Genomic DNA, 27,230 nt, shown 5'->3' on the forward strand with positions numbered 1-27,230 from the left:
ACTTTTCAACAGGGTAAATTTGCCCTCCTGGAGCTCCATGCTGCCATAGCTAGACTGCTACTGGTACCCAGACTAATTAGTTTAAAGGTAGCTTGAGTATCTTTACACTATACTGAAGTCACTGTTGTCACTAGTAACTGACCCTTGAGTTACCTTGGAAGTTCCAGGTTATCTTGAAGTTCTGCAGTCATATCCCAACTAACAAGCAAATATCCAAAATGCTTGAATCAGTTTTGAAATACTTTTTACAATGTGTTGAATTTTAGTGCAACTAGATATTTCATCAGCATAACCTTGAGTCAATCTCATTCTTTACAATACATTGATTTTTCTTAGTGATTCTACATAGTATTTTGCAGTAAAATGTTTTTGCTACATATTTTTCTATAATGAAACTGACAAATTTTTTTTTGCATAAACATCCATAGGTTTCTTTTCTTTCTTCAACCTTTCCTGTCTAATGGGAATGCTTGCACTCGATGTTTAAATTACAGTAAAGTAATTTACAGTATAGTTTAAAGGACAGTAAAATCTCTGTTATTCAGCATCCCTGGGGAAGGGGATTGCCGGTTATGTAAAAATTAAGGTTATCTGACATCCCCTGGCAGGGGTTTTCAGATAATGCTGTGGGGGGAGAGAGGTGACAGCTGCATGCAATGTGGGGGGGGGGGTGTGGCTGTGGGCACACATGGACTGGCTGCGACACAGGGTGGTGGGCTGTGGCAGATGCCATGTGTGTAAGCTTTCCCTTGGTCTGCCCCCTGTGGCTGGCTGGCTGGCCAGAAATTCCAGTTAATGGGATTTCCAGTTAGTTAAATGCCAGAGAGTGGAGATTTTACTGTATTTTTATTAGCTAAGTGACATATTTCATGACTTTGGCAGGCAGCCTAAGGGAGAAAGGTGGTTGAGTGGTTAGAGTGTCAGCCTGGGATGTGGGAGAACTGATTCAAATTCCCTTCCTGCATAGTCTTGGCAATTTATTTTGTCTTTGCCTTCCTCACACATATAATAATAGTATTCTGTCTCCATGCCTCACAGGGGTGTTGAAAGAGTAAATTCATTAAGGCCTATAAGGTATTTAGATATTGCACTAGTGAGGACCATATGAATACCTCAGATAGAACATTAATATATTTTCTATGTTCAATCAAATAGATAATTGCTACATCCCTTGCCTGCTACTATGCTGATATGGAATACACCTATGGCCTAGAAGTTGTGGGACATATTCCAGAAGGGTAATATGTTTTTTATTTGCTTGTGGTTTTAAAATTTATTCATAATTTAAGTACAGTTACTCCAAAGCTCAAATTATAAAAGAACGGGAAATCGGAATTATCTGTACTCATTTCAGCCCCTGAAATGGACAGGTGTGTGGATATATCCCTAAGAAAGGCACTCTCTCTCATAGCATCAGAGCTGTTCCATTACTGTATAGGACCAAATAGTCAATTTAAGAACAATACCAGTTGATATTAGGGATGGGCACTGAGTTTGGTTCAATTCCCTGCTCTTAAACTTGATATATGGTGCCTTGACATTGAAGTGAGGTACATGTTATTGATCAAGAGAACCTGTTTCATTAGGGTTCATGAACCCAATGGTCTCCATCCATCCTGGATTGGTTCTTCATGATCATTACCACCCTATAAGATTTAAAGATGAGGATCAGAAAGTTAGCTTTTTACTTTTTTGAGCCATTTTCAGGGTTTTTCTGATAGAGTCATTGTGCACTCTGTAGACTCCAAGAATGTGCTTCTAGTGAGGGATGGGAATGTTTGGAGCTCCTTAGAGTGTGAATTCTGTGTGGTGTTTGGGGCAGGATACATTTCATGTGTCCAAGGGTTAGACAGCAATATATGTGTTTATTTTATAGACGTCGTGAAGAACTGAGTTTCACTTCTGCAGCTTCTGATCAAATCATTCTCTATGCTACTTAATGCATAAAGAATTACTGCAGGTTGTTGAAAAATTGTTTGCAGTTTGGTCTGGCTCCAGCGTGAGATGCACAGGCGGAAGTCTATTATGCCTCCATGAGCCCCAGACCTCCAGGACCCCCAGCAGGACACCCAGCGGACCTCGACCCTAACCCTAATCCTAGCCAGGAGCTAGTGAGCTGTGGGAGACAGCTGAGAGGAGCTGAGGAGGGTCACGTCCCCCCACCCCAGCTCCTGCTTGGCCCAGCCCCCCAGGGAGCCATGTGACTGGTGCCACCCGGTGTATGAAACAGGAAAGGCAGGGGCACTTACATGCCTCCTTCTCCAGTGGGGCAGTAACCCCCAGCCCCTGAGAGCAGTGAGGTGCTGGCAGCGGGTCCACTGTGCATGCACAGAATTTAAAAGGGCCCACCAATGGCAGAAACTGGAGTTTGGTTCAGCTCTGGTCCCATGAGCCTTGGACCCCCAGCACGATACCCAGCAAACCCCAATCCTGACCCCCAACATAGTTGGGAGGTAGATGGGGCTTGCGGTGGGTAGGAGTCAGCTGTGGGAGGCAGCTGAGAGGATCCAAGGAGTGTCACCCTTCCCCAGCTCCTACTTGACCCAGCCCCCCAGGGAGCCATGAGACCAGTGCCACCCAGCATGTGAGACAGGGAAGTGGGGCACTTACTTGCCCCCTTCTCCAGTGGGCCAGTGACCCACAGCCCCGGAGAGCAGTGTAGCACTGGTAGTGGGCCCACTGTGCATGCACAGAATTTAAAAGGGCCTGCCAACAGCAGAAGCCAGTTTGGTCTGGCTCTGGTGCAAGACATGGGTGGAAGCCCATCATGCCCCCATTTGCCCTGGACCCCAAGGACCCCAGTGGGAGGGACACCCGGTGGACCCCGACCCTGACCCCAGTGTAGCTGGAAGGTAGGTGGGGCCCACAGTGAGTGGGAGCTAGTCGTCTGCCGGAGGCAGCTGAGAGGAGCCAAGGAGGCTCATGCCCCTATCCAGCTCCTACTTGGCCTAGCCCCCCAGGAAGCCACGTGACTGGAGACTTGCAAACACAGCATGCAAGCAGGCGCACTCTGGACCCAGCACTCAAGTTGGTGTGGGAGTTCATGCAGGAGTGTGAGCAGGAGGGGCACAAGGCTCTAGGTGGTGAGTCTGAAGAGAAGGGTTGGCACAGTAGTAGCCCAGAGTACTATCTCTACCATAGTGGTGATGCGCCACATCCCAAAGATCCCCTCCGTGGCTGCTCCCCCTCCCAGGTACCTCTGAGGCCTCCACCCAGACAGAACCCATGGTTCAGGCCTCCACTCAGATGGGGCCCCTGGCTCTTAGCTGTGGGTCTGCCTGGCACATCTGCAGGCACATGGAATCAGGAGCAATGATACCTCCCCTTGTGAGGTTTGCTATACATTGGACCCTCTGGAGTACTGGATAGGGGAGCTCCAGGCCATGGTGCAGAGGCTGTGCACCATCAGGGATGATGAAGAAGAGACTGACTCTTATTGCCAGGCTTTCTACCAGAAGAAAGAAAGGGAAGAGCAAGGTTGGCTGGCAAGATAAGGGTGGGCAAGAGGAGCTCTCATAATGTCCAGCCAGGGGTTGCTTGGATGTAGGTTGTCTCTGGCCCTAAGGTTTGCTGTACCAGGGTTGCCACCCCCCTGGATCTACACAACAGGTACAAACTCCTCACAGCACCGGTAGAGCAGCAGAGCCACCAGCTTTTGCACCTGAGAAAGAAAGACAACCAGCAACCACCCCTAAGAAGAAACATAGAGTGGTCACTGTGGGAGACTCCTTCTTGAGGGGGACAGAGGGAGCAATCTGCTGCCCTGACCCCTCAGCCCATGAGGTCTACTGCCTCCCAGGGGCCCATATCCAGGATGTAGCCAAAAGTTATACAGCTCTCTGACCACTACCCCGTGCTCCTTATCCATGTGGGCATGAATGACAAGGCTCAGAGCAATCCCAGCCAAGTCATGAATGATTACAGGACTCTGGGAGCAGGTCTTGGAGGGTTGGGGGTGCTGGTGGTTTTCTCCTTGATCCTTCTGGTTACAGGTCACAGGAAGAGGAAGGAGAGAAGAACTGTAGAAGTAAACAGAAGACGGTGGTGCTGGTGCCATTGTGAAAGCTTCCATACTTCAAAGACAGAAACAGAGAATTGTTGGGAAAGGATGGCCTCCACCTCACTCAAATGGGGAAGATGTTCTTCTCAGCTACAATGGCTGACCTGCTTGATCACACTTTAAATTAAGGTCACTGGGGGATGGGCAGATAACCACCAGTGCAAGCCTACCGAGCATCAACCACAAAATCAACACATCAGGCTGCACAAGGGAACTCACTCCTACCCCAGCCCAGGGACAGGGCTCTTCCAGGAGTGCAGGGAAGCCTAGGGTCTCCTATGGCAGGATCACTTACCTATACACAAATGCCAGGAGCCTGGGCAACAAACAGGAGGAACTGGACCTTCTGCTAAACAGAAATGACTATGATCTCATAGGGATAACGGAGACCTGCTGGGACTCCACCTATGACTGGATCACAGGTATAGATGGCTATAACTTGTACAGGAGGGATCATGTTGAAAGGGCAGGGGTGTAACTCTCTATGTGAAGGAGCAGTACACTTCCCTACAGGTGGAGATTGGCAACCAAGGAGGGTGACTTGAGACCCTCTGGGTAAGAATACGGGGGGAACATGGTGAAGGGGATATAATGGTAGGAGTCTATTACAAACCTCCTAATCAGGAGCAAGAACTTGACCACAAATTCACTAGGGAACTGGCTGAGGCTACACGTTCTTGGTGCATGGTTGTCATGGGTGATTTCAGTTACCCTGACATCTCATGGGAAGAGCACTCAGCCAAATCCGATTGATTGCACTACTTCCTCACATGCACTGATGAGCTCTGTTTATCCCAAGAAGTCTACAGGCAACAAGAGGCAAGGTGCCGCTGGACCTGGTACTGGCCAAAGGGGACTATCTAGTGAATGACCTAAGAATTGAAGGGAAGCTGGGAGACAGTGACCATGAGTTGATCACTTTCTCTATCCACTGCAAAACTGGCAAGTTTGTCAGGATTGTGGAAGTCCTTGACTTTAGGAAAGCTGACTTTCACAAGCTCAGGAGGGTAGTTGACAAGGCCCTGAGAGGCCATAATTTGACAGGGAGGGGAGCCCACAACGAGTGGTTGCTCCTCAAGGACTATACGTGTCTATAGACTTGGCAGTGCTATGCTCACTAGTACCATGACTGAAAGAGACTTGAGGATCATGATTTACCACAAGATGAACATGAGCCACCAATGCGATGCCGCAGCCAGCAAAGCAAACAAAATCCTGGCTTGCATCTACTGATGCATCTCAAGCAAGACCCAGGAAGTCATCCATCTGCTTTACTCAGCCCTTGTGAAGCTGCACCTGGAGTACTGTAACCTATTCTGGCCTCTGCAATTCAGAAAGGATGTGGAGAAGCTTGAGAGGGTCCAGAAGAGAGCCACATGTATGATTAGTGGACTTGAGAGCAGGCCTTATGAGGAGAGGCTAAGATACATGGGGCTTTTCAGCCTGGAAGAGTATAGACTTATGGGTGACTTGGTGGCAGCCTAGATGGGGTGTGCATCAGGAGCTGGGAGAATTCACCAGGGCACGCCAAGGGAGGACAAGGTCCAATGGTCACAAACTCCTGGAAGACCATTTCAGGCTGAACATAAGGAAAAACTTCTTTATGGGCTAAGTTCCCAGGGGCTAGAATAGACTCCCTGCAGAGGTGGTGCAAGCACCTACGCTGGACGCTTCAAAAAAGCACTTAGATGCCTATCATTTGACCCCAGCTGACTTCCTGCCCCTTGGGCAAGAGGCTGGACCCGATGGTTTTACAAGGTCCCTTCCAGCCCTGATGTCTATGAAATCTATGAAAAGTGCAAATGTAGTATATGGAGATTCCATCTTAGATAGTTATATGCGTCTATTTGAATTCCTCCCTCCAATTTTTAAATGGCTATTGTAGTCTTTTCCTAAACTCTTGCAACAAGTTGCCTTTGTTATATCTATCCCATCCATCACATGCTTATTAAGCATGTAAAATAAATATTGTAGTACAAAATTATCTGGTTTTAGGATCAATGTATCTTTCATTTTCAGGGTGGTGAGTTGTTTCATTCTGAATTTATTTCTTTGCCAACATGAGTTTTATGCCACTGACAACAGCAACAGTAGGAATGCTAATATTAACTCCTGTGTTGTTAGTGTTTTTGCAGCTGGAATTCTAGTAGTAATGATGGGCAAATTAGAGCAAAATAACCTGTCTCACAAGGCCTGTATCTATATAGCTTTTGTACAGGATTTATCACAAGTGCTTTATGCTCATTACAATATAAAGGATTGTCTTTATCTTTATAGGATGCCACCTCTGAAAGCCCCAACCATGAATGTCCTCTCTGAAGTAATAACAGAAGCTTTTGGAGTGGCACTAGTTGGCTATGTAGCATCACTAGCCCTGGCCAAAGCATCTGCTAAAAAATTCCAATACTCTGTGGATGACAATCAGGTAAAGCATTTTCCCCTCTGTACCTGTGGACTCTAATTAAGGAAATATATGGGAAGCATACAGTAGCCTGGCAGGTGAATAAGGAGTTATCATGCTGACTTTCCAGATGTGGATAAACACTGAATCCAAATAGAATTAGTTTGCAAAGCGTATGAGGCTGTGGAGGCAGCTACTGATTCTGAGATGAAAGAGTCTACAGTAGTGCCCATGCAATACTGAATTCAGCTTAGACAGCAGCAAGCTTGGGTGCCAGTGTATTCTTCCAGTGTCCAAACATAAGGCAGGTTCTTCCCACACAGCTTAGCCAGAGAAGAATTTTAAATGGAGCACAGAGTTAAGAAATTAGAGCAGTTCCTGGAATGAACTGGATACTTATGGCCTTAAAGACTCATCTGATCACATAGAATGAAGTGTGTACAAAGCATGAACCTCATTTAAGAGTTTATTTTTATATAGAGTAGAATCAGGGCTGGTTCAGGCAATGCTGTCAAAGCTTTAGCTCCAGGAATCCTTCTGGGTCCCATTCAACAATGGGGAGGCTGAGAAAGGGGTGGAATATTTACTCTTTCTCCTGGGAGCAGAGGAAGTCTAAGCTACTCCAGGCTGACAGAGAATTTTTAAATGCTAACATAAATGCTTTGGTGGAAAATACATGCACATCTGGACAAATGCCATATTGCCCCATATCCTGTGGGATTAAAATTCAAACACAACCTCATGGGACAATAGTGTGGGGTGGATGAGACAAGGTTGAATGGTAAAATTTGGCCTTATGCTTGGAGACACATTGGAATGTCTATGCAACAGGGCCCAATTTATGTTCCCTGTCCATGTCTTTTCTCAAACCCGTGGCTAAGTACAGACTGTCAAAAAGCCCAAGGCTGAAATGATTCAGTCTTTCCAGATTAGTCTAAACTGCAGAGATTAAACTGAGAAACAACTGGACAGACATTCACTTTTGATTCAGCAAATGCAACCACATACCTGCAATGGCCCTTGCTGCACATTTAGAGAATATGTCGTATATATTCCCTTGTCTTCAGGGATCAATCATCTGCTATGAGCACATTCACTACCTATGGGGAATTAAGCGCTAGCAGCAGCATTAGTGACTTTCTTTGTGCACTGAGCTTGGAGCGGATAAATGGGGTCCCTGTGCTCTGTTTCCCACTAGGTACATTGATGCTGGGGAGGAAAAACAGGACCGTGTATTAGAACACACTGTTCAGCTGAGTCTGTGGCTGCAAGATCTTATGTGTCTTCCTCATTTCATTTGTTTTTTCATACATAAATCTTTGCCCAGAAGTACCTGCATTTCAGTAAATAGGTGAGGCATGGAGCCCATTTGTAATGATATCTACCTTATAAATTTTGAGATATCAACATCAATCCTAACACTCAGTAAAATCTTCTTTTCAAGGAGAAGGTAAATAACCATTCCTTTCCACTATTTCCTATTAAAAATAAACAAATGAGAGCCATAGAGGGGCCAGAATGTACTCCAGGTCTAAATAATACATACTTTGGGCTGTTCAAAATGCAGATGTGGATCTGGATATAAATGTTTTGGTTGGAGCCTGTCTTTAATAAGCAGGCAGGCCATTTATTCTGCAATCAAAATATATCTCCCTATTCTGTATTTGATGAATCTGGCTCCGCTCTGTTCTATTCAGATTAGTACTGACCCACGAGAATGTGTAGTGTGCTTGGAGATCATTTACACTGTATGTAACAGTCTTTCCCTTAACAGGCTGCTGTTCTTTATAATTGCTAATATTTACATAGGGAACTCCTTTGCTGGCAAGAAGCATTGAAATGACAGAATAAGATGAAAAACAATGTATTCTTTTTAAAAACTTTGCAGGAATTTTTGGCTCATGGCCTCAGCAATGTGATTCCTTCATTTTTCTTTTGCATACCAAGTGCTGCAGCAATGGGACGTACTGCACTTTTGTATAGCACTGGAGCAAAAACTCAGGTAACTCATTAGACTAAATAGGTAAGAGAATTGAGCTTATTGTGTTGCCTATTACATTTTGTACTGATTGTATCCGTTACCTAATCCTTTTCTCTCTGTACCACTAACATGGAGATCTCAGAAATCAGTTTTTTCCCAAGCAATATCAATACTGTTCTTTCACACTTCCTATATACCAATCTCTATGCCCAATTCCACCTTCTCAACAGTCAGGCATGTTTCCCCAGGCCACAGTCTGAGTTTACCAACTGAGGTGGAAAGAGATTTGAACTTCCCACATAATTTTAATAATCCTTATGGCCTTATGTATAGTAAGCCACTACCATGCTAGGAAAACAAACTGATTTCTTCCTTGGTATATATATTTAATTCATTATGAAATTTAATCTTGGAAAAGGGCCTTGCTTTTATCCCCTGTATGAAGAATCTGCAAAAAACTACTAAGAGCTTTTACATTTTTATTTGCAACTGTTACCATCATGACAAAAGTGCCCTCTAGTGGTGCATGAAGGATTTCATTTTTGCCAGCTTGGAGTGAAAAAATTAGAATGTGGCTGAAAGTATTTAAATATAACTTTTATAGTTGTAGATTTTCAAAACAAAGTAAAAATAAACTTGGAAAACCATTCCTAAAAGAATAAGTTAATTTGACAGCTTTGAGTTTGTGTGATGGTGTGCTTGTACTGTGTCACAGTGAGTTCATTGTGTGTAGTATGAACTTGCGGAGGTGGCATATTCAGCTTTTCCAGGGCATATATTGGATGTCTGTTCCTGTTGCAAAACAAAAGCTCTTGTCATAGTAATTGAGAACAATGAACTCTGACATCAGAATGCTGATCCCAGCAACATAACTTTGCTAATGCTCTGCATTGTGTTAACCAGACCATATGAATGGCCATATACTTGGGTCTCTCTTTACGTGAGGGTTGCATTCCAAAAAAATGTTGCATAAAGCAAATTCATGTAGAGCGAATCCATTATTACATGCATAGCCACTTTGCATGCCTCTTCACATAAGATCAATTTTTTGTCACACAAAGCAAATTTCTGCTATAAATAAGGTTGTCACATATAAGTGAATTTGCACAAGATGAATTCACATAAAGAGAGACCCAAGTGTACTGTTACCTTTTGGGGTAGAACTACCATGGTAGCTGATGGGCGTGCATGCCCAGAATCGGGATAGAATATTATCCACACTTTACACTTACAGATTGTGCTCAAAACTTTCAGATCATATCCCATGACCATTTCTCACTAAGTTACTGTAATACTTGTATATAATAAACAGGTACTCGGCACTTTATATTTCCAAAACACCATGCAGATATTTTATAATTAGCCCACACAATATAGTATGAGATAGGTAAGTTGCAGTGAATAAATAAATAAATAAAACTTCCTTATAACATTACAAGAATCTGTTTCTAGCACTTCATTTACTAGATGTTTCAAACCCCTGAGTCTGAGTGACAACATACAGAGCCTCATCATCTTAGCATAGCATCTTTGTCTATTACCCATTCACATCTACTGTATTCTGATCCATAATTCAGAGTCATACTTCATTCCATTCTTCAGTCACTGTGGTATTCATTTAAGTTCTTATACAGCAGGCATCCTCTAGAAAGGATGCAGAGGCTTTGAAGGCATGCAGGGATGAAGAGAACTATAAAGAGAAGCGAATCATAAGGCTCTCATGGGGTTAATTTTCAATTCTGGTTCTGTCTCTTTTGCTTTTCTAGTAGTATAAGATGGCTAAAAGCCAGGTGCACATCTCTAGCAAGGATTTTCCCTGGCATAACAGAACTCCTCACTAGTACATTTCTGCCTTTGGCAGGCCCTATTCCTTCTTCCCTACCCTGTAGGGAATGGAGCTTTGCTTCAAGTTGCTCCATCTGTGGTATAACATAACACTATCCAGCAGCAACTTTGAATTGCATCGCTGCTAGGACTGGCCCACAGAATTAGGCAGCTGGACCTACCTTCCTGATACCTTGTCTGTCTTGTGGCAAGCAGCTCTCTAACATAGGGAAGAATCTGCTTCATATATTCAGTGATGCTAAAGCCCATGTGAAAGTGTATGGCCCTTTGTCCCAGCAGTCTGATTTCTAATACAAAAGTGATAACACCAGACAAAAGAACAAGAGCCATCAGTAGTTAATTGCAACAGCACACTGAACAAATCTGGCTAGAGGCTCTGAAAAAACTAAATAAAATATTCCCCATGAAATTTTCCTTCAGTTCTGTGTCTACCACAGTGTAAGGGACTTTCCAGTTATGAAGCTGGAACATGCTTATACACTAACACTTCTATAATATTTAATACATAATGGAATAAACTATTAAAATCAGAATGTTTATACTAAAGAGTGGATAGTCAGTGTCTGCCTCACAGATCCTTCTCTAATTTCATGTTATTCCACCATGTATTACACAAATGATATGGTTGCACAGAGCTCTGATCTTACATGGATCTTCATGGGCAACTGGTACCATCTGAGCCGGGAGGGCATGTGCCCCCCCCCCCAGTGATCAGTCAGCAAGCAGGTGGGGGGTCCCCCCCCCAGCCAATCTTGCCGACTGAGGGCCGGAGGGGTCCTCCCGCAGCCGATCTCAACTCACTTGAAGGTGGTCACAGAGCTCCTGGAAGCAGCCACAGCCACTTCTGGGAGTGCCGCAGCCACTTCATCCAGCGCTTCATTCCAGCCCTTGCTCGCGGGGGGAGCGGGGGGGCACTGGCACTCCTACCTGCCCCCCTGCCTGTCACCTAAGTGGGGAGCGTGGTCTGACAGGCCGTGTACCCTCTACGCATTGCCACTGCGGATCTTTAATCTATATCTCCACTTGACCTGCCACTTTCCATTCTTTGCCTGTAGCTTTTTCTACACTAATGCTAGTAAGTCATGACAGATGAAATTATTTTACCAATTCTTTTCTGCTTCTTTTTGAAAGTTTGAACATCAGTTCAACCTCTCATGGTACATCAAAGTGGCATCAGAGGCTGATGGATATGACAAACTTCAGTGGGGATCATCAGTGAGGAGAAAATAGTGGGGTATGATGTCTGCATAGAAAGAAGTCAGTGGATTGAGGCCTGTGTTATCAGGGAAATGTACAGAAATGTACGGAAATGTATCAGCCCTGATTTTAGAGCAGTGGTTCCCAGAGTGCTGTGGCACCCTGGGGTGCCATGAGATGCTTTTAAGAGCTCTGAGAGTGCAAATACCTACACATAATTGGCAAGGCAAACTCAGAGATTTCAAATAGGAATCCAGTGTCTCAAAAATATTCTGACCTGTTGCGGTCTTTGAGTTCTTTGTAACAGAAGAATTGCTTTTTTATTTTTCTGTAATCAAAAAATGAGTGAAAGCTGAGAGCTGACATTTTCTGAGGGGTCCCTTGGGTCTAATGAGGGATGCCTTGAGTTTAAAAAGGTTGAGAAACACAACATTTAATGACATTTTCCTGTTTTCCCTATCGCCTGTATTTGGATTTAGTAGTATTGCGATCATTCACCTTTTCATGATAGCTTAGTTTAGCACCCAATGGGGGGTGAAAGGCCTTGATAACTCCCTCAACTGGTACCAAAAACAGTCTTTTATCTTTCAACAAAAAGAATTCCTTGTGAACCTCTTCCTTTTCTTTTTTTTTCTTTAGGCACTCTCTCTGTTTCCACTGATGGTATTTGTCAAATAAATTGCCCATACCATTTCCTAATATTTTTTATCCAGACTGTGATTAATTCATCTCTAAAAGTTAAACCTAACAGTTTTATTACAGAAACACTTTATCGGTATCAAAAAGAAGACAAATACCTGTCTATCTATTGCCAAAGACCTTCTATAAACCTGGATAGAACTTGATTGAGATCTAATGAGCACTGTGACATAATCCTGTTAAACAAGATTAGGTTATTCATTTGCAGTTTTAACCAGGTTAACATAGTGCAATATTACCTAGAAGCATAGAGTCCTTGAATTCTGTATGCATTTGTTTTGATTCCTGTTTCCTACATAAACCATTTTTTTTATATTGAGGATTGCTGATGCATCTATTTTGAATAAAACACATTGATCCTAACACAGGGATCTTCACTGAGAGCTGGCAAAATACAAGTTTTTCTCTCAGTAAGAATAAAGGAAGTACAAAACTCCTCCTGCTCAAAATAATTAATAGGATTAAGAATTTAAAAAATATCCTTACTGCATTATTAAATTTGATGATAAGCATCTGTGCAGAGTCCAAGACGAAGGGGTTGTTATTAGGGCTGTGTGAAATTTCACTGCCAGTTTTGTTTCAACGCTGTTTCAACACATTTTGAGGTCAACACAGCAAACTTGAAATGGAACAGATATAGTCAAAACAGCCTTAAAACAAAAGGAGGCAAGCTGAAACATTTCACTGTTTCGACGCTGTTTCTATGTTTCGCCCATAGGCTGTAATGGGGAAGGACAAAATAGCCTGTAACTTTGTTCATTCCAGCTTTATTTGGATGAAACTTGCAGGAATGGTAGCCCCTTCTTCGGGCATGAAGCCTGGCAAGTTTCAAGGAGATAGGTATAGGGATTACAGAAAAACTGCACCCCAACATTTTGAAAGCAAAACTTGTGTCACATGTATATGTTAAGCCACAGTGAGGTCAAACCTGCAGGCATGATAGCCTCTATGGAGGCCACAAAGCCTGTCAAGTTTCAAGGAGATAGGTGCAGGGGTTTGGGGGGAACTGCACCTCAAGCTGCAAATAAGCAAAACTCGTTACATAGTTTTATAGTTAGTAGGGTTGGAAGGGACCTGAGCAGATCATCAAGTCTGAACCCCTTCCAAGGCAGGAAAGAGTACTGGGGTCAAACAATCCCACCAAGGTGTACGTCCAGCCTTGTCTTTAAGACTCCCAGGGTAGGAGCCAGCACCACTTCACTTGGAAGTTGGTTCCAGATCCTAGCCACCCTGGCCGTGAAGTAGCGCCTCCTGATATCTAGCCTAAATCTACCCTCTGCCAGCTTGTGACTGTTATTCCTGGTCACTCCTGGTAGTGCTCGGGGGAACAGGGACTCCCCCAATGCTTGCTTGTCCCCTCTGACTAGTTTGTAACAGGCCACAAGATCCCCCCTCAGCCTTCTCTTGTGGAGGCTGAGCAGGTTCAGGTCCCGTAGCCTCTCCTCGTAGGGCCTGCTCTGTTGTCCCCTGATCATACAAGTGGCCCTCCTCTGGACCCTCTCCATGTTGTCCACATCCCTCCTGAAGTGCGGTGCCCAGAACTGGACGCAGTACTCCAGCTGTGGCCTGACCAGTGCCGCGTAGAGGGGGAGGATCACCTCCCTCGACCTGCTCGAGATGCACCTCTGGATGCATGACAAGGTGCGATTGGCCTTCGTGACTGCATCCCCACACTGCCGGCCCATGTTCATCTTGGCATCAATGATGACTCCAAGATCCTTTTCTGCCTCTGCACTGACGAGAAGGGAGTTCCCCAGCCTGTAAGTATGCTGCTGGTTCTTCCTCCCCAGGTGCATCACCTTGCACTTGTCAGTGTTGAATCCCATCCTATTCTCATCTGCCCACTCCTGTAACCTGTCTAGGTCTGATTGTAGCCCATTCCTTCTTTCTAACATGCCCATTTTCCCCCATATCACATGGGTGACACTGCGTGTGTTAAGGTGCAGCAGAGTGAAAGCTGCAGGCCTGCTTGCCCCTGCTGAGGCCACAAAGCCTGCCAGCTGTCAAGGAGATAGGTGCAGGGGTTCTGGGTTCTGGAAGCCCCTGCCACGAGTTTTGCTTGTTCCCATGTCATGAGTTTTGCCTGTCCGCAGCTTGAGGTACAGTTTCCCCCAAACCCCTTCAACTATCTTGTTTAAACTTGGCAGGCTTTGTGGCCTCCACAGGGGCTAGCATGCCTGCAGTTTTGACCCCACTGTGGCTTAACACTTAAATGTAACATGAGTTTTGCTTTCAAAACTTTGGGGTGCAGTTTCCCCAAACCCCCTAAACCTATCTCCCTGCAACTTGTCAGGCTTTATACTCACAGAAGGGGCTACCATTCATGCATGTTTCATCCAAATCAAGCCAGAAATGACTAAGTTATAGGCTGTTTTGTTCTTCCTGATTATAGCCTATGGGTGAAAGGTCAAAACAGTTTTGCCGTTTCTTTGGAACAAAACGGAACAGCTGTTTCAAACTGAAACAAAATTTGAAATGAACTGTTGTTTTGTCAAAGCCTCGAAACACTGGTTGAAATGGATCACTGCTGTTTTCGCGCAGCCCTAGTTGTTATTGTAAATGCTACTAGGGAAACCTGGGGTGGGTGAGCATGGCACCAACCTCAGGCACCCATTTAGTGGGGTGCCAGGATGACACTGCAGCTGTAGCAGCACCACACCATTGCTATAGCAGCAACAGCTGGGTGCAGGTACTCTGCCCAGCAGCTGCAGCAAACAGGGGTGGGCAGACAACTATGTGCCAGAAGAAGCCGGGGACTTTGGGTCCTTATGTTAGGTAAAACTAACATGTCAAGCCCCATGTTCTCTGTTGCTCAGCAGCATTTTTTCCTACACACAGCATTTTGCCAAGGGCAGAAAACTTGTTAATTATGCCTCTGGTAAATGCACATACACAATGAGCTTATTGCTATTAATCTTGTGAAATCTGCTTCTGGATATGCATGCCTATTTCAGCAACTGATGTTACAAGTCACATAGTGCTTTTGTATATGACATTGAGATTGAGGCCAATACTGATATTTAATACAAATATTTGCACTTAATTGGGCAATGGGTAATTTTCCAGAGGCTAAAACTGAAGTTATCCACAAATGTTTGCAATCTACAGATATCCTGATAGCCAAAATATGTAGCTTGTCTACACTGTATCCACAGTGCGTTTACAATATTTTGTGATTCTCAGCATTTTTGACAACCTAGCATATTCAGTTGGTTTTAGATTTCCTATCCAGATTGAATAAAGTTGTGTTTTTTCTGTTTGTTTGTTTATTTGTTTTTAGGTGGCTTGCCTGATATCTTGTATATTCATACTTGTGGTGATCTATGCAATGGGACCAATGTTATACTGGCTGCCTATGGTACAGTTAACGCTTATTTTTATTTTGAAAAGTTCCACTGTGCATTTTCACAAGAAATAACTCCTTTAAGAGGAAAATGGTTCTCTCTTTGACATAAATATAGACAGTAGTAGGAATGATATAGAGCAAATGGGAGTATACCCATGAATGAAACTTTGAGTCTAATCTAATGATTCTGAACCAAGGTGGTACAGTGCTGTAGGGTGTCATAAGATCCTTTTAAGAGTGCTACAGGGTACCTTTCAGTATTAGCACTATTGGGTGTGCAAACCCAGACATTTTAAATAGGGATCCAGAGGGTTAAAAAAAATCCTGCCTTGTTGTGCTCTTTCTGAGTTCTGTGCAACAGAAGAATTGCTCTGTTATTTTTTAATAGCCAACAAATGAGTGAAAGCCAAGAGCTGGCATTTTCTGAGGGGTGCCTTGAATCTAAAAAGAGGTGCTTTTACCTTAAAAAGGTTAAGAACCAGTGGTCTATAATCCTTTCCTCTTCCAGTTTAATCTATTCCTCCTGCTCCTGATACTCTCTGTCCTCCCCCTTCCTAATTATAGCCCCATACTTTAATTCAGAGTTGGCCTTTATCCTACATTAAAGTAATTGGATTCTCTGCACCCAGAGATGGATGAAGGTCCTGGGTCCTTGGCAAACACAAAATTGGATGCCCCCTCCCTCCACGGGAGCTTGGCTGCAGGAGGAGCCCCTTCCTCTCCTGGTGCTGGCAGGGGAGGCTGGGAGGACCCTGCCAGGCTGGGAGTACAGGGGGCTAAAGTGAATTCTGTGGGCCTATAGTCTCCTAAGGTCCTCCCAGCACTGCCACTCGCCTGCAAAGGTGCAGCGCAGCACTCCCAGCCTGCCCCCTCTGCCCTCAGGCCCCACCACCCGCTGTACCACACTCCCAGGTGGCTTAGCCTCAGCCTGCGCCCCCCCTTCCATTGGTGAAGGGGCCCTGATCCCAGATGCAGGGAAACAAATGTGAAAGCTGGGATTTTAAACTGGGTGCCTTTTTTTGTCTCCCTGCTGGGAGACAAAAGCATGTCAAGTTTAAAACCTTACTTTGACTTCCCTGCTGATGAGGATCCTGGGGCTGTGAATTGGTGGCCCTGGGGCTCAGGCCTGGCTGGCCAGTGCATGCCTATGTCTACACTGGGGCTATCTGCAGAAAGTGGCAGGGAGTAGGAATGCTGCTTATCTGGGTGGGAGATTCATCTTCTCAGTACCTGTAAGTTTCTAGCTCATTGGTCCTGAGAGAATGATGTTGGGCTATTACCATTTAGGCAGAAGACCCTGGTTAGTCCCTTACAAAATTATCACTTTCCTCATTCTAGGAAAAGTTATGTGAGAGGTTTGGAATGGTATGTGCAGGGCAGGCATCTATAGGCTATTTGAAGTCATTATATTTTTGAAACATTTACCTTAGTGTGCCTATGATTACATTAATTTCTAATTTGAGAAAAATGCCAGTTTTACTATCTAGCAAATCCCTAACTCCCCCTTTCCCCTTTTGTTATTTTTCAGTGTGTTCTAGCAAGTATCATTGTTGTTGGTCTAAAGGGGATGTTAATGCAGTTCCGTGACTTAAAAAAATATTGGAATGTGGATAAAATAGATTGGGTAAGTGAAATTTAACCTAAGGAGATTTTCCTGAGAGAGGCTTAAACACATACTTACTAAACAAACCTTAATACTGCTAGTTCTGAGAAGAGATATGCCAGCACAAGCAATAAATGTTTTTATGTACTACCAGCTTATTTTCTCTGTCTCAAAATAACAGCATTTGAAATGTTAATTGCCTTTATAAGAAACAGAAGTGGAATTTTGGCAAATTATTAAGGATAAAGCATAATTTAAGACTAAAAAGCTTTATAGTCAGACCTGGTTAATTTGAATGGATTTAGAATGTCCAAATTTGTATATGTATAAAGGACCACAATAGCTAGTCAGCACAGTTTTGCTGGTATTCTAAACCTACTATTCAGTTCTTGTAGTTCCATATGTCCTATATATTTCATTCCTCTAGGGTGAAATATACAGGACATGCAAATAAAATCATAAGATATGGGAAGAAACAGTGTATTTCATGCTGCTGCATGGATTTTAATCCTGATGAAAATAGCACAATGGATGGTTTCTACTTTAGATGTTCAGGGCCAAACAGGATTTGTTTGGTCAAAACTAAAAGACTCATTAGCATGGGATGTAAAACAGAATAGAAAATGAAATGGGTGTAATGAGTTGTAATAAAGGGGTATATGCCAATATAAAATCTGAACAGCATGGTGAGCATTCATAGAATCGTAGAAAATTAGAGTTGGAAGGGACCAACTCATGAAGTTCCTGCTAATCCAGCCCCCTGCTCAAAACAGGACCATCCCCAACAAGATCATCCCACTCAAGGCCTTGTCTACCCGGGTCATAAAAACCTCCAAGGATGGAGATTTGACAACCTCTCTGGGTAACTTGTTCCAATGTTTTACTACCATTCTAGTGAGAATTTTTTTTCCTAATATCTAACCTAAACTTCCCTTGCTGCAACTTGAGACTGTTGCTCCTTTTTCTGTCATCTGCCACCAGTGAAAGCAGTCCAGCTGCATTCTTTTTCGAACCACACTTCAGATAGTTGAGGGCTGCTATTAAATCCCCTCTCAGTATTCTCTTCTCTAGCCTAAATAAGCCCAGTTCCCTCAGCCTTTCCTCATAAGTCATGTGTCGCAGTCTCCTAACCATTTTTGTTGCCCTGCTCTGGACTCTCTTCAGTTTGTCTACATCCTTTCATGATAAAGAAACCCTGGCAAATATTCAAGTAAGTATGGATCTGAATCAATCAGATCACAGTGATGATTTCTTGGGTGTTGGTTTGATTACGTATTTCAGGAAGGCTGGTGGATTTGTCCTGCCATGGACACAGAGATTCCCAACAAGGCTGTATCTTACATGTAGTGGTTTGGATTTGCTTATAGACCTTAAGAATCTGTTTCTGTGACTGTGGGTGAGGACAGACAACCATTTAAAGAGCTTAATATTCTAGACTACTTGGAGACATTAAAAAAAGCAGCCCAGCAGAAGAAGCAGTGCGTTACTTCGACCTGGCTTCGTAGCATCAGTATAAATCGAGCACTTCAGATATTAGATAAAAGCACCAAAAAAGCCGCACTAAAGCACCCAATCAATACAGGTATCAGGCAAGCTGGGTCCAGTTAACATACTGCTTCTTCTGGGCATGTGCTAGGCTCAGTGGAACCATATGGAAGCATGCCAAGTTTAAAGTGAAGTGCAGTTTCTTTGGGTTTTTTAAAAAATGTTTGCAAGCAGCCATAATAATTCACAGTTGTTCTGCCATAATACCCTACCTTTTAAAAGGTATATCTGTTCATGCCCAAGTGCAGGGGGGCTGGGCCTGATTATCTGTAAGGTCCCTTCCAGCCCCTAACAACTATGAAACTATACTTGGACTCTAATTGTGTTCAGAGTGAATTAATTGCATCCTACTGTTCTGTTTATGGGGTTCTGCCATATTTAGTTGAATATAAAATGACCCTGAGTATAAGAATACCTCTGATAATTAGATACTGTATATGAAAAATGTATAAATTTGTGATATTTCAGGTATAGAATCCAATTATTGGAGGTTTGCCTTGAATTTGCCCCCCTCCAACTGCTACAGCAGGGACAATGAATTGGAGGTTGAGGGGGGCAGGGGTGACAGGTGGCCCCATTGCTCACTGCCCCCACAACTTCTTCCCTCTGGATCTCCTTCTGTCTCCGTTACTATTAGACCTTTGTATCCCCGAGCACATAGAAGTGAGGGGCAAATTTGAAAACACCGATGGATGAATTGATGCATTTTACCTTTTCTTTAAAATTGATACAAATTTTAGCACAGGTATTCCACAAACATACTTTTAAGCAATGCTTTTGTACCTACTTAAATATAGTACAAACTATGCATGATATTAGTTTAAAGCCAAAAGGCTCATCATTTGCCGTAATTTATTTCATTAGGCTGGGCTCTAGCATAGTCAACAGGGTTTCAAGTTATGGTGACTAGGGGTGTGTGAAACGGGCTGTATTTGATTCAGATTCAGCCCAAATTGGGGACAGTGATTTGGTTGGTTGATTCAGATCACTGTCCCTGATTCGATTCAGCTGAATCCGAATCTGAAGATTTGATGCTGAATCAGACATAGCTTTAAATGTTTTTTCTACATACCTCAAAGTCCCAGTGTCCCACAGCAGTTGGGAGGAGGGGGGGGGCACATGCTCAGCAGCGAACCTGGAAGTGGATTGACATGCTTCTTGTCCACTTCTGGGTCTGCTGCTGAGCATGCTGGGGACCCCGTCTCCCCCCTGTGCTCCTGTGGGACGCTCCATGCAGTCCAGCATCACAGAGTTGACGAGCTGCCTAGTACCTTGAGGTATGTAGAAAAAACATTTAAAGCTGTGTCTGTCTCCAAATCACTGATTTTTTTCTGAATCTCTCTGAATCAATTTGGAGGGTTCTGATTCGATTTGGAGAGACTAAAGGGTCTCCTGATTTTATTCAGATTTGGAGATTTGGTCACTGAATCAGGCTGAATCTCTATCAAATTGAATTAGGAGCTGAAGCTTTGCACAGCCCTAATGGTGACTCCCAGCTCAGCATAGCTCAGTATGTGTGTGTACTTCAAATACCTACCAGGTATCATGGATACTGCAAAAATTCATATACAGATGAGACACAGAGCAACCTGGTCTGGTTCCATCTCCTGGAGGACAGGGCTATACTAATCATATGCGACAGGCACAGAGAGTGCGGGCAACAGAAGGATAAACTGTTTGGGACCCTGTCTGGTTATGTTTGCTAGATATTTAAGGGCTGGTGAAGAAGTAGGACACACTGAAAATGGGAAAGGCACATTTCAGCTGTGGGAGTGAAAAGGAAGTCAAAATGTATTCAATGTAGTGGCTCACTATGACTTGTAAAAGAGTTGGTGCTGAGGGGTACTGCACACAGTGGGCATTGTCATATATCTTTTTCAGATGGGCTGTATTAACTTATCCTTGTGGTAGGTTCCCAGCAGCATTTTTGGCATCAGGGGAGGGTGTTGGAGCATGCTCTGGTCTCTTCAAGTGCTGGCCTGGTGCTGCAGTAGCTCCAGGTGTCATGCTTGTTCCCTTCTGGGGGAGCAACTGCCTATATTTTTTAAGGGTCACAAAAAAAAAAGGTTCCCATCAGTATGTTTGTCCCATATGATCCACATGTTTTTGTCTTGTTCAGTGTTGGCTGCATTTTATCAACTTCAGAGCTGGCTTTTCTTACTCAGCAGATGCTGCTTTTGGCAACAGTTTAAGGATAGCCAATGTATTTAGTGAGCTTTCCTTGTGTATGCATGTAAGAAAAGGGGCTCCCCCCATGCTGATTAAGGGGAAAAGCCTTGTCTTGTGTTTGACTAAATATCGTAGATCTTATAGGCAAACAAAATGGAACCTGAGATTTCATCATTGAAATAGGATTTCCTCATAACATAGCACACAGGAGGATCGCTTTATAGTAATAAGTTTGGATTGATAAACCACTTTATAGTATAGTTCAGATGGGTGAGATTTTTCAGATTCTGTAATACAGAAGGACAAATGAGGTGTTGACAAGTATGGCATAGCTTTTCATGAATTCTGTGTCATAAGTGCTCATGGTCTGAGTTGTGTTGTATCACTTGCAGTCTGGTCTGTCTTCACCCCCACCTGATGCAGCTTGCTAGCAATCCAAGATGATTTGTATGGATGATAGGGAGAGAAGTTGTATTTTGGGCCAGTGAATTGATGATGGTTTGTGGAAGATAGGCAGCTCTGCGCCATGAGATGATTGCATTGGTCTAATGCAGGCTTGTCCAACATGCAGCCCTCCAAGCTGTTTTCTGAGATCTGAGGTACTGCAACGGGAAATGAAAGAAAGCACTGTTTACTGGGGGGGTGTGATGTGATACCATTTCCTGTGAGGACTTTGAATATGGCTCTCTGGGCCACTGGGTGATAAAAAGTTCATGAACTGGCCCCACATTCAAAAAGGTTGGACACCCCTGGTCTAATGACTAGATGGTGTTTTTTGCCAAGATATTCTGGAACTTGACTGATCTCATGAGTCTTACTGGGTAGATGCTAGGGCTGTGCGAAGCTTCAGTAGCCAATTCAATTTGGAGATTAGGCCCAATTTGGCCGCTAAATCTCTGAATCCAAATCAAATTGGGCAACCCATTACAAGGTCCAAATCGATTCAGAAGCCTCCAAATCAATTTGGAGAGATTCAGCACCAACTCAGAGATTCAGCCATAGACTAAACACGCAGCAGTCCTCGACAATGCTGGACACAGCTGCGTTCAGCTGGTAGGTGTGTTGTAGTGGGCGGAGGGGAGAGGGAAAGGGAGTGGAGGGGGCAGATCAATGCCCCCACAGCAAGGGAGGGATTGGGGCTGGGATAAGCTGCCCAGCTGGAGCAGGAGGGCACAGGACTCAGGGAAGGGAGCTCCCACTACTGCACGCTACCGCATGCAGCTAGTCTGGGAAGGCATGGGAGTGGGTGTGTGCCCCTGAATCTGTGCAGGGTCGGCTGGGCTGTACTTCAGGAGGCTATCCCCAGCTGCCCACTGCAGGGCTGCACAGCATGGGGTAGGTGGAGCCAGGGCTGCACTTTGGGTGGCTAGCCCCAGCCTCAGCATGGAGCACAGCCCTGGCTCCACCTTCCCCACAGAATGCGGTGGAGCAGGGGCTATGGAAGGGCTGCAGCCACCCTAAAATTCCCCATAGCCCCTGCCACTGGCCCCTCCCCAATCCAGGTGCATGCTCACCCATCGAGGGTGCAGCAAGGTGAAGCTGCAGCTTGTCCAGGAGGCAAGGGGAGGCTGAAGCAGCTTCCACTACTGCACTGCACTTGTCCAAGGCAGCGCAGCAGCACCCTCCCACACCTCCCTGCCTCAGCTGGGTGGCTGGCAGGAGGGCATAATCCCCGCTCCCAGTGCCTTCTGCCACCAGTCTGGAGTACAGCCTGGCCCACAAAAATCCAGGGGCAAATGCCCAGTCCTGTACCCTCCTAGACTGGCAGTGAGAGCCACCCGAGAAGCCACTGGAAGAGTAGCTCCTGGACCAGTGGCATGCAGCGACACACAGTGGCAGGAGCCCCCCTTCCAAAGTCCCATGCCCCCCTGCCCTGGCTGGGCTGCTTGTCCCAGCCCTAGCCCCAATCCCTCCCTCACTGTGGGGGCATTGATGTGACCCACCCCATGCCCCTTCCCTCCGCTCACCAGAACAGACTTACCAGCTGAAGGCAGCTGTGTCCAGTGTGGTGAAGCACTGCTGCCTGTTTAGTCTATGGCCGAATCTCCAAATCAGAGCTGAATCTCCAGATCTGAATCAGCCAAATTGAATTGGGACAGTGGTTTGAATCACTGAATTGAATCACTGTCCCCCCGTATCGGCCGAATCCAAATCTGAAGCAAATACTTGCTGTTTCTCCCAGGCCTAGCAGATGCTTCATTTTCTTGGTGAAAGGGTTGGAAGCATTGATTTCTATTTAGAAGACATGTTTGTAAGAGAAAGCTAGAGAATGAGTTATTACATATTACCCCTAACACCTATCACTAGTCTTAAGAGAGGATGAAAAGCATATGCGGTTGGTTGAATGCATCTGTATATATTATTTTGTAAGGGAGTTCCTGGCTGTTAGGGTGACAGTATTTGGATCTTGGGGAGCACTGGATTTGCAGCTGAAAAGGGGCTATAACCTGCGGCCTAATAAAGCAGCTAACCACAAGGCAGAATGATATATTAAAAGTAACATTACAAGATGCTTAGGCAAGTATTTTCCTAACAATGTAGTAGTGTTGTAAGATATATAGCTCGGTGTGTAAGAAGAACAGGATGCAAACCACTGGCTATCATTAGGAGATAAGCAGAAGCAAGACCTTGGAGATGGTGAAAAAAAGTCAGCAAGAAACCGCAAATGACCGAAAGAAGCCAGGGTCATGGTTTTAGGTATGTGCTCATAGCAAAAAGACATGTAAATAAGTGAAATACATAGGTAATTCCATGCTAATGAAACAGACAGTAAAACAGAGGTGGAGCTTGAACTAAGAGGGAATATGGGTGGAAAAAGGGGAGGGGGACAAATGTGGAGTAAATGTTAATGAGCACAAACCAAGGTGTATAAGTATAGAAAAAACTAATGTTTGTGGCAGCTCCCTGGTTTGCTGGAGCTGGCCCAAAGCTGTCTCCATTTTGAATAAAGCTGTTGACGAATCATGTGTGCAGGTGTTGCATGATGGCATTGATCTGTTGTCTCCCTAGTTGTTGGGCGTCACATGGAGTCAGGGTCTAACACTGGCCATTGAGCTGGAAGATGGGGTTTAGCATAAAAGCTAATGTCTTCAGGGACAATAGTGTTGGTTACTCCAGTGCTAGGCTATTCCACTTCTAGGTCCTAAAGGAACTCTGTGTGTGCCCAATCCTACCTCTGGAATCTTATGGGTTGACTAGATTGGAACAGTAACTCATTCTGGGATATTTGTCTTATCACACCTGTTCAGTTCTTAAACTGACATGGTAAAGCATATTGCTCTAGATAGTAGCCTTCTCTAAGAAGGAGTATAAACTGAAGCATGGATATTTGGTTGCTGAATTCCTTCAGGAGTCCCAAGACTAAGTGATGTGAATGGCAACATTAGTGCTTATTTTGAACTGCAAAGGATTCTGCCAATAGTTGACAGTATATTGGAAATGAATAAGTTCCATTGCCTAAGCTTGTGTTTTGAAGATGGGAAATCTCCTAAAATATTTGGCTATAGCTAGTAGCTGTCCTTTTTTGGAACTGATGCTGAATAGAGAACATTTAAAAGGGTGTGTGTCATGAAATGTAGAAATCAAGATAGTTATGCTTATTGTTGTCATTTTAGGGGTGCAGAGAGGACTTTGAGTTCCAGCACTGTCAATCCAGCACAATTTACAATAGAAACAAGAAGGTAATGTGGGGAAAGTCTGTTTTAAATGTTACTCTCTAAATTATTAATTCATTCAGTTAGATATCATTCCATGGATTTGGCTTGTGTTTCTAACTCCATTTTTATAAACCTCTGGCCAGGTCCCTACCAAGGCCCAGCCTTTCTAGGGTCTTACTTTTCCACAGAATGAAAGAAAAAGTCTCATCAGCATTCACAGCATGCAGTGCCATAGGATTATTAATTCATGACAGGTTGTTGGGCTGCCCACACTCCATTTTCATCTAACCCCTGAATTGGGCTTGGTTTGTTCATGCTTTAACACCATTTACTTCAGGGGTGATCACCAGAGATGACTGCACATGTAACAATGCAGACAGAGTGCTGAGATAATACAACCTATAAATCATACATACAGTGTGCTCTGTTGAAGTGCATAGTATTAGGACTAAATAAAAGTCTAGAACCTGGCTTCAACATAAACAGTGCTATTAGCTACAGAAACAGCTTGTTATAAACTGTTGTGCGCCTCATTAAGGCTTATTATTTTGTTTCTCAGAGTGTTTTATGCTTCTAGTAATACCATTAAAATTGACAAGACACAGTTCAAGGGTGCTTTAGAATTATGAAGTTCATGGAGTATAATTAGACTATTAAGCAGACAGTGGCGCTGAAAAATTCTTATGCACTTAAGCGGTTTATGCACTTAACCAATAAAACAGATGCATTATACCAAATTCTGGTTAACCAGGAGGCAAAAGTTGGGATTGTTATTTAGGTAAGTGAATAATGTACAGTATATCTGTTATGCAAATGGATTCATAGATTGTAAGGGCATGGAAGGGACCTCGCAAGATCGGGTCTAGTCCTCCTGCACTAGGCAGGAAACTGCATGTTCTTTCCTCCTGAATCTCAGAAAACTTCCCTGCTGAAGAATAAGCTAGAGTTCAGTTTTTTGAGGCTTTAAATGACTTAACATGAATCAGAAATGTGAGCACATGTAATTTTGGGCTGCTTTAACAGAAGTAACAGGTGTAAGACATGGAGAATGATAGTGTCACTCCACTGGTTGGACTTCATCTAGAGTGTTGTGTGCAGTTATGGGCTCCACATCTTACAGAAGATGTGGAGAAGTTAGAGAGGATCCAGATGTGAGTGAGAAAAATTATAAACAGGTTGGAAGGCAAGCTGTGTGTAGCAGGGTGGGGTCCCCTAGGAGTGGCCATGTTATCTCTAGGCTCCTTAACCACGCCAGTCTTGCCCTACAGGCACCCTCTGTCTCGCCTGCCATGTCTTGCTGGTATAATTGATATAGCGAGGCTGCCCTTGATCTTTGGGTTTAGGCATGGTATGGCTAGATCTTACTGAACCCTGTGCTTTATAAACCCCTTGGCGTACCACATTATAGTGGATGGTTCCCAAGTCTCTCAGCCTTATGGGCTATATGCATGGCTCCAACTGACCCTTTATGATGCCCCAAGCCTTGCAGATGGCATTGACATTGTCTGGTCTAGGTCTTGCTGTGATTTGGCCCCCTTGTCCTCTCTGGGCTCTCTACAGCCCTGTCTCTGCGCCCCAAATGCTGCACCCTCACTGGTGCTGGAGTCTTTGCACCCCAAGTGCCACACCCTCACTGGCACCAAGGTCCCCAAGCTGTAGCGGGTCCCCAATGAGGTCTCCTCCTTCCCCAAATAGCCCCTCCCAAACCACCGGTGTTATCAGACAGCAAACAAATAACAGCAATCAAACATAAGCCCCTGGGCTATAACATAACACAAAGTGCAAGGCATGCTCTGCCCCTTTAAAAGAGTAAAACTCCTTCTCTAATACTGGGTGCCTGTAGGCAAGGGTACCTTATGGGCTCCTGGTGCCCCATTAGTCCTAAGGGTAGCATATCTGATGGCTGTAGCATCTCTGAGCCCTTCCTTCCTTCCTGAAGGCTCCTTCCCTTTCAGCTGCTGGCAGGGAACTGAACTGTTTGGTTCCAGCCTTAGGATTTATATGGGCCTAGGGGCCTGCCTCTTCCGGCCAGCTAACCGGATGCAGGTGCAGGTGCAGCCAATTCCTTCATTAGCCAGTTGTCATGGCAACCTGTACCTGGACTCTTATCTGGCTCTTTGTGTTCCCTTCCTGGGCAATCTCTGCTCTAAGAGGAGCAGGCACCTTAGCGCCCTGTGACACTGTATAAAGAAACATTGAGAGAAGTAGGAATCTTTAACTTGGAGAAAAGTTGATGGGGGAGGAAGGGGAAGGCATGATAGCAGCCTTTATCCATTCTGCCTTGCTGCAGAGAGCAGGACATGATGCACTGACTGTTAATAACAGCAAAGTAAATATGCATTAAATATCAGGAAAGTTTTCCTTGCTGTTAGATAGGCTGCCAAGGGAAGTCAGGGAATCTCTTTGGTGGTTTTCAGTAGAAGGCTGTATAAACTTTGAACCGGGATGATTCCTGCATTTCTTCAGGGGGTGGACCAGATGACCCTTGAGACCAGTGCCAACCCTATGATACTATGATTTATCCAAACTTCCAAAAATATCCTCAACTAATACAGTCATTTCCAAGAGCAGTTCCAGTCCCATAGTCACTGGCTGGACATCTATTGGATTTTCTGTGATAAAGTGAGTCTGGATTCTGGATTCAAAGTGGCACAGGCACTAGGTAGCTTCATACATAGTATACAAAGTCTAGGTCCACATTGTTTAACTGCCGAATACACAGAGGCTA

General features: G+C 44.4%; 1 protein-coding gene across 6 annotated transcripts in view; it reads left to right on the plus strand.

Moving 5' to 3' along the window:
• The window catches only part of SLC26A7 (solute carrier family 26 member 7), a 182,509-nt gene that overhangs the window by 99,429 nt on the left and 55,850 nt on the right, over positions 1 to 27,230 (plus strand). For 4 of the 6 annotated variants that reach the window (XM_090040304.1, XM_090040306.1, XM_090040303.1 and 1 more), the window contains 6 exons: positions 1,156 to 1,238; positions 6,338 to 6,485; positions 8,350 to 8,463; positions 15,464 to 15,541; positions 17,058 to 17,153; positions 24,461 to 24,526. In XM_090040304.1, the coding sequence (XP_089896430.1) occupies positions 1,156 to 1,238; positions 6,338 to 6,485; positions 8,350 to 8,463; positions 15,464 to 15,541; positions 17,058 to 17,153; positions 24,461 to 24,526 (585 nt within the window). The remainder of the gene's footprint in view (positions 1 to 1,155; positions 1,239 to 6,337; positions 6,486 to 8,349; positions 8,464 to 15,463; positions 15,542 to 17,057; positions 17,154 to 24,460; positions 24,527 to 27,230) is intronic. The other 2 variants (XM_090040307.1, XM_090040305.1) reach the window with 1 other exon arrangement.

Source organism: Crocodylus siamensis, chromosome 3 (genome assembly GCF_052110815.1).
Source record: "Crocodylus siamensis isolate JL-2025a chromosome 3, ASM5211081v1, whole genome shotgun sequence".
Classification (NCBI taxonomy): Eukaryota; Metazoa; Chordata; order Crocodylia; family Crocodylidae; genus Crocodylus; species Crocodylus siamensis.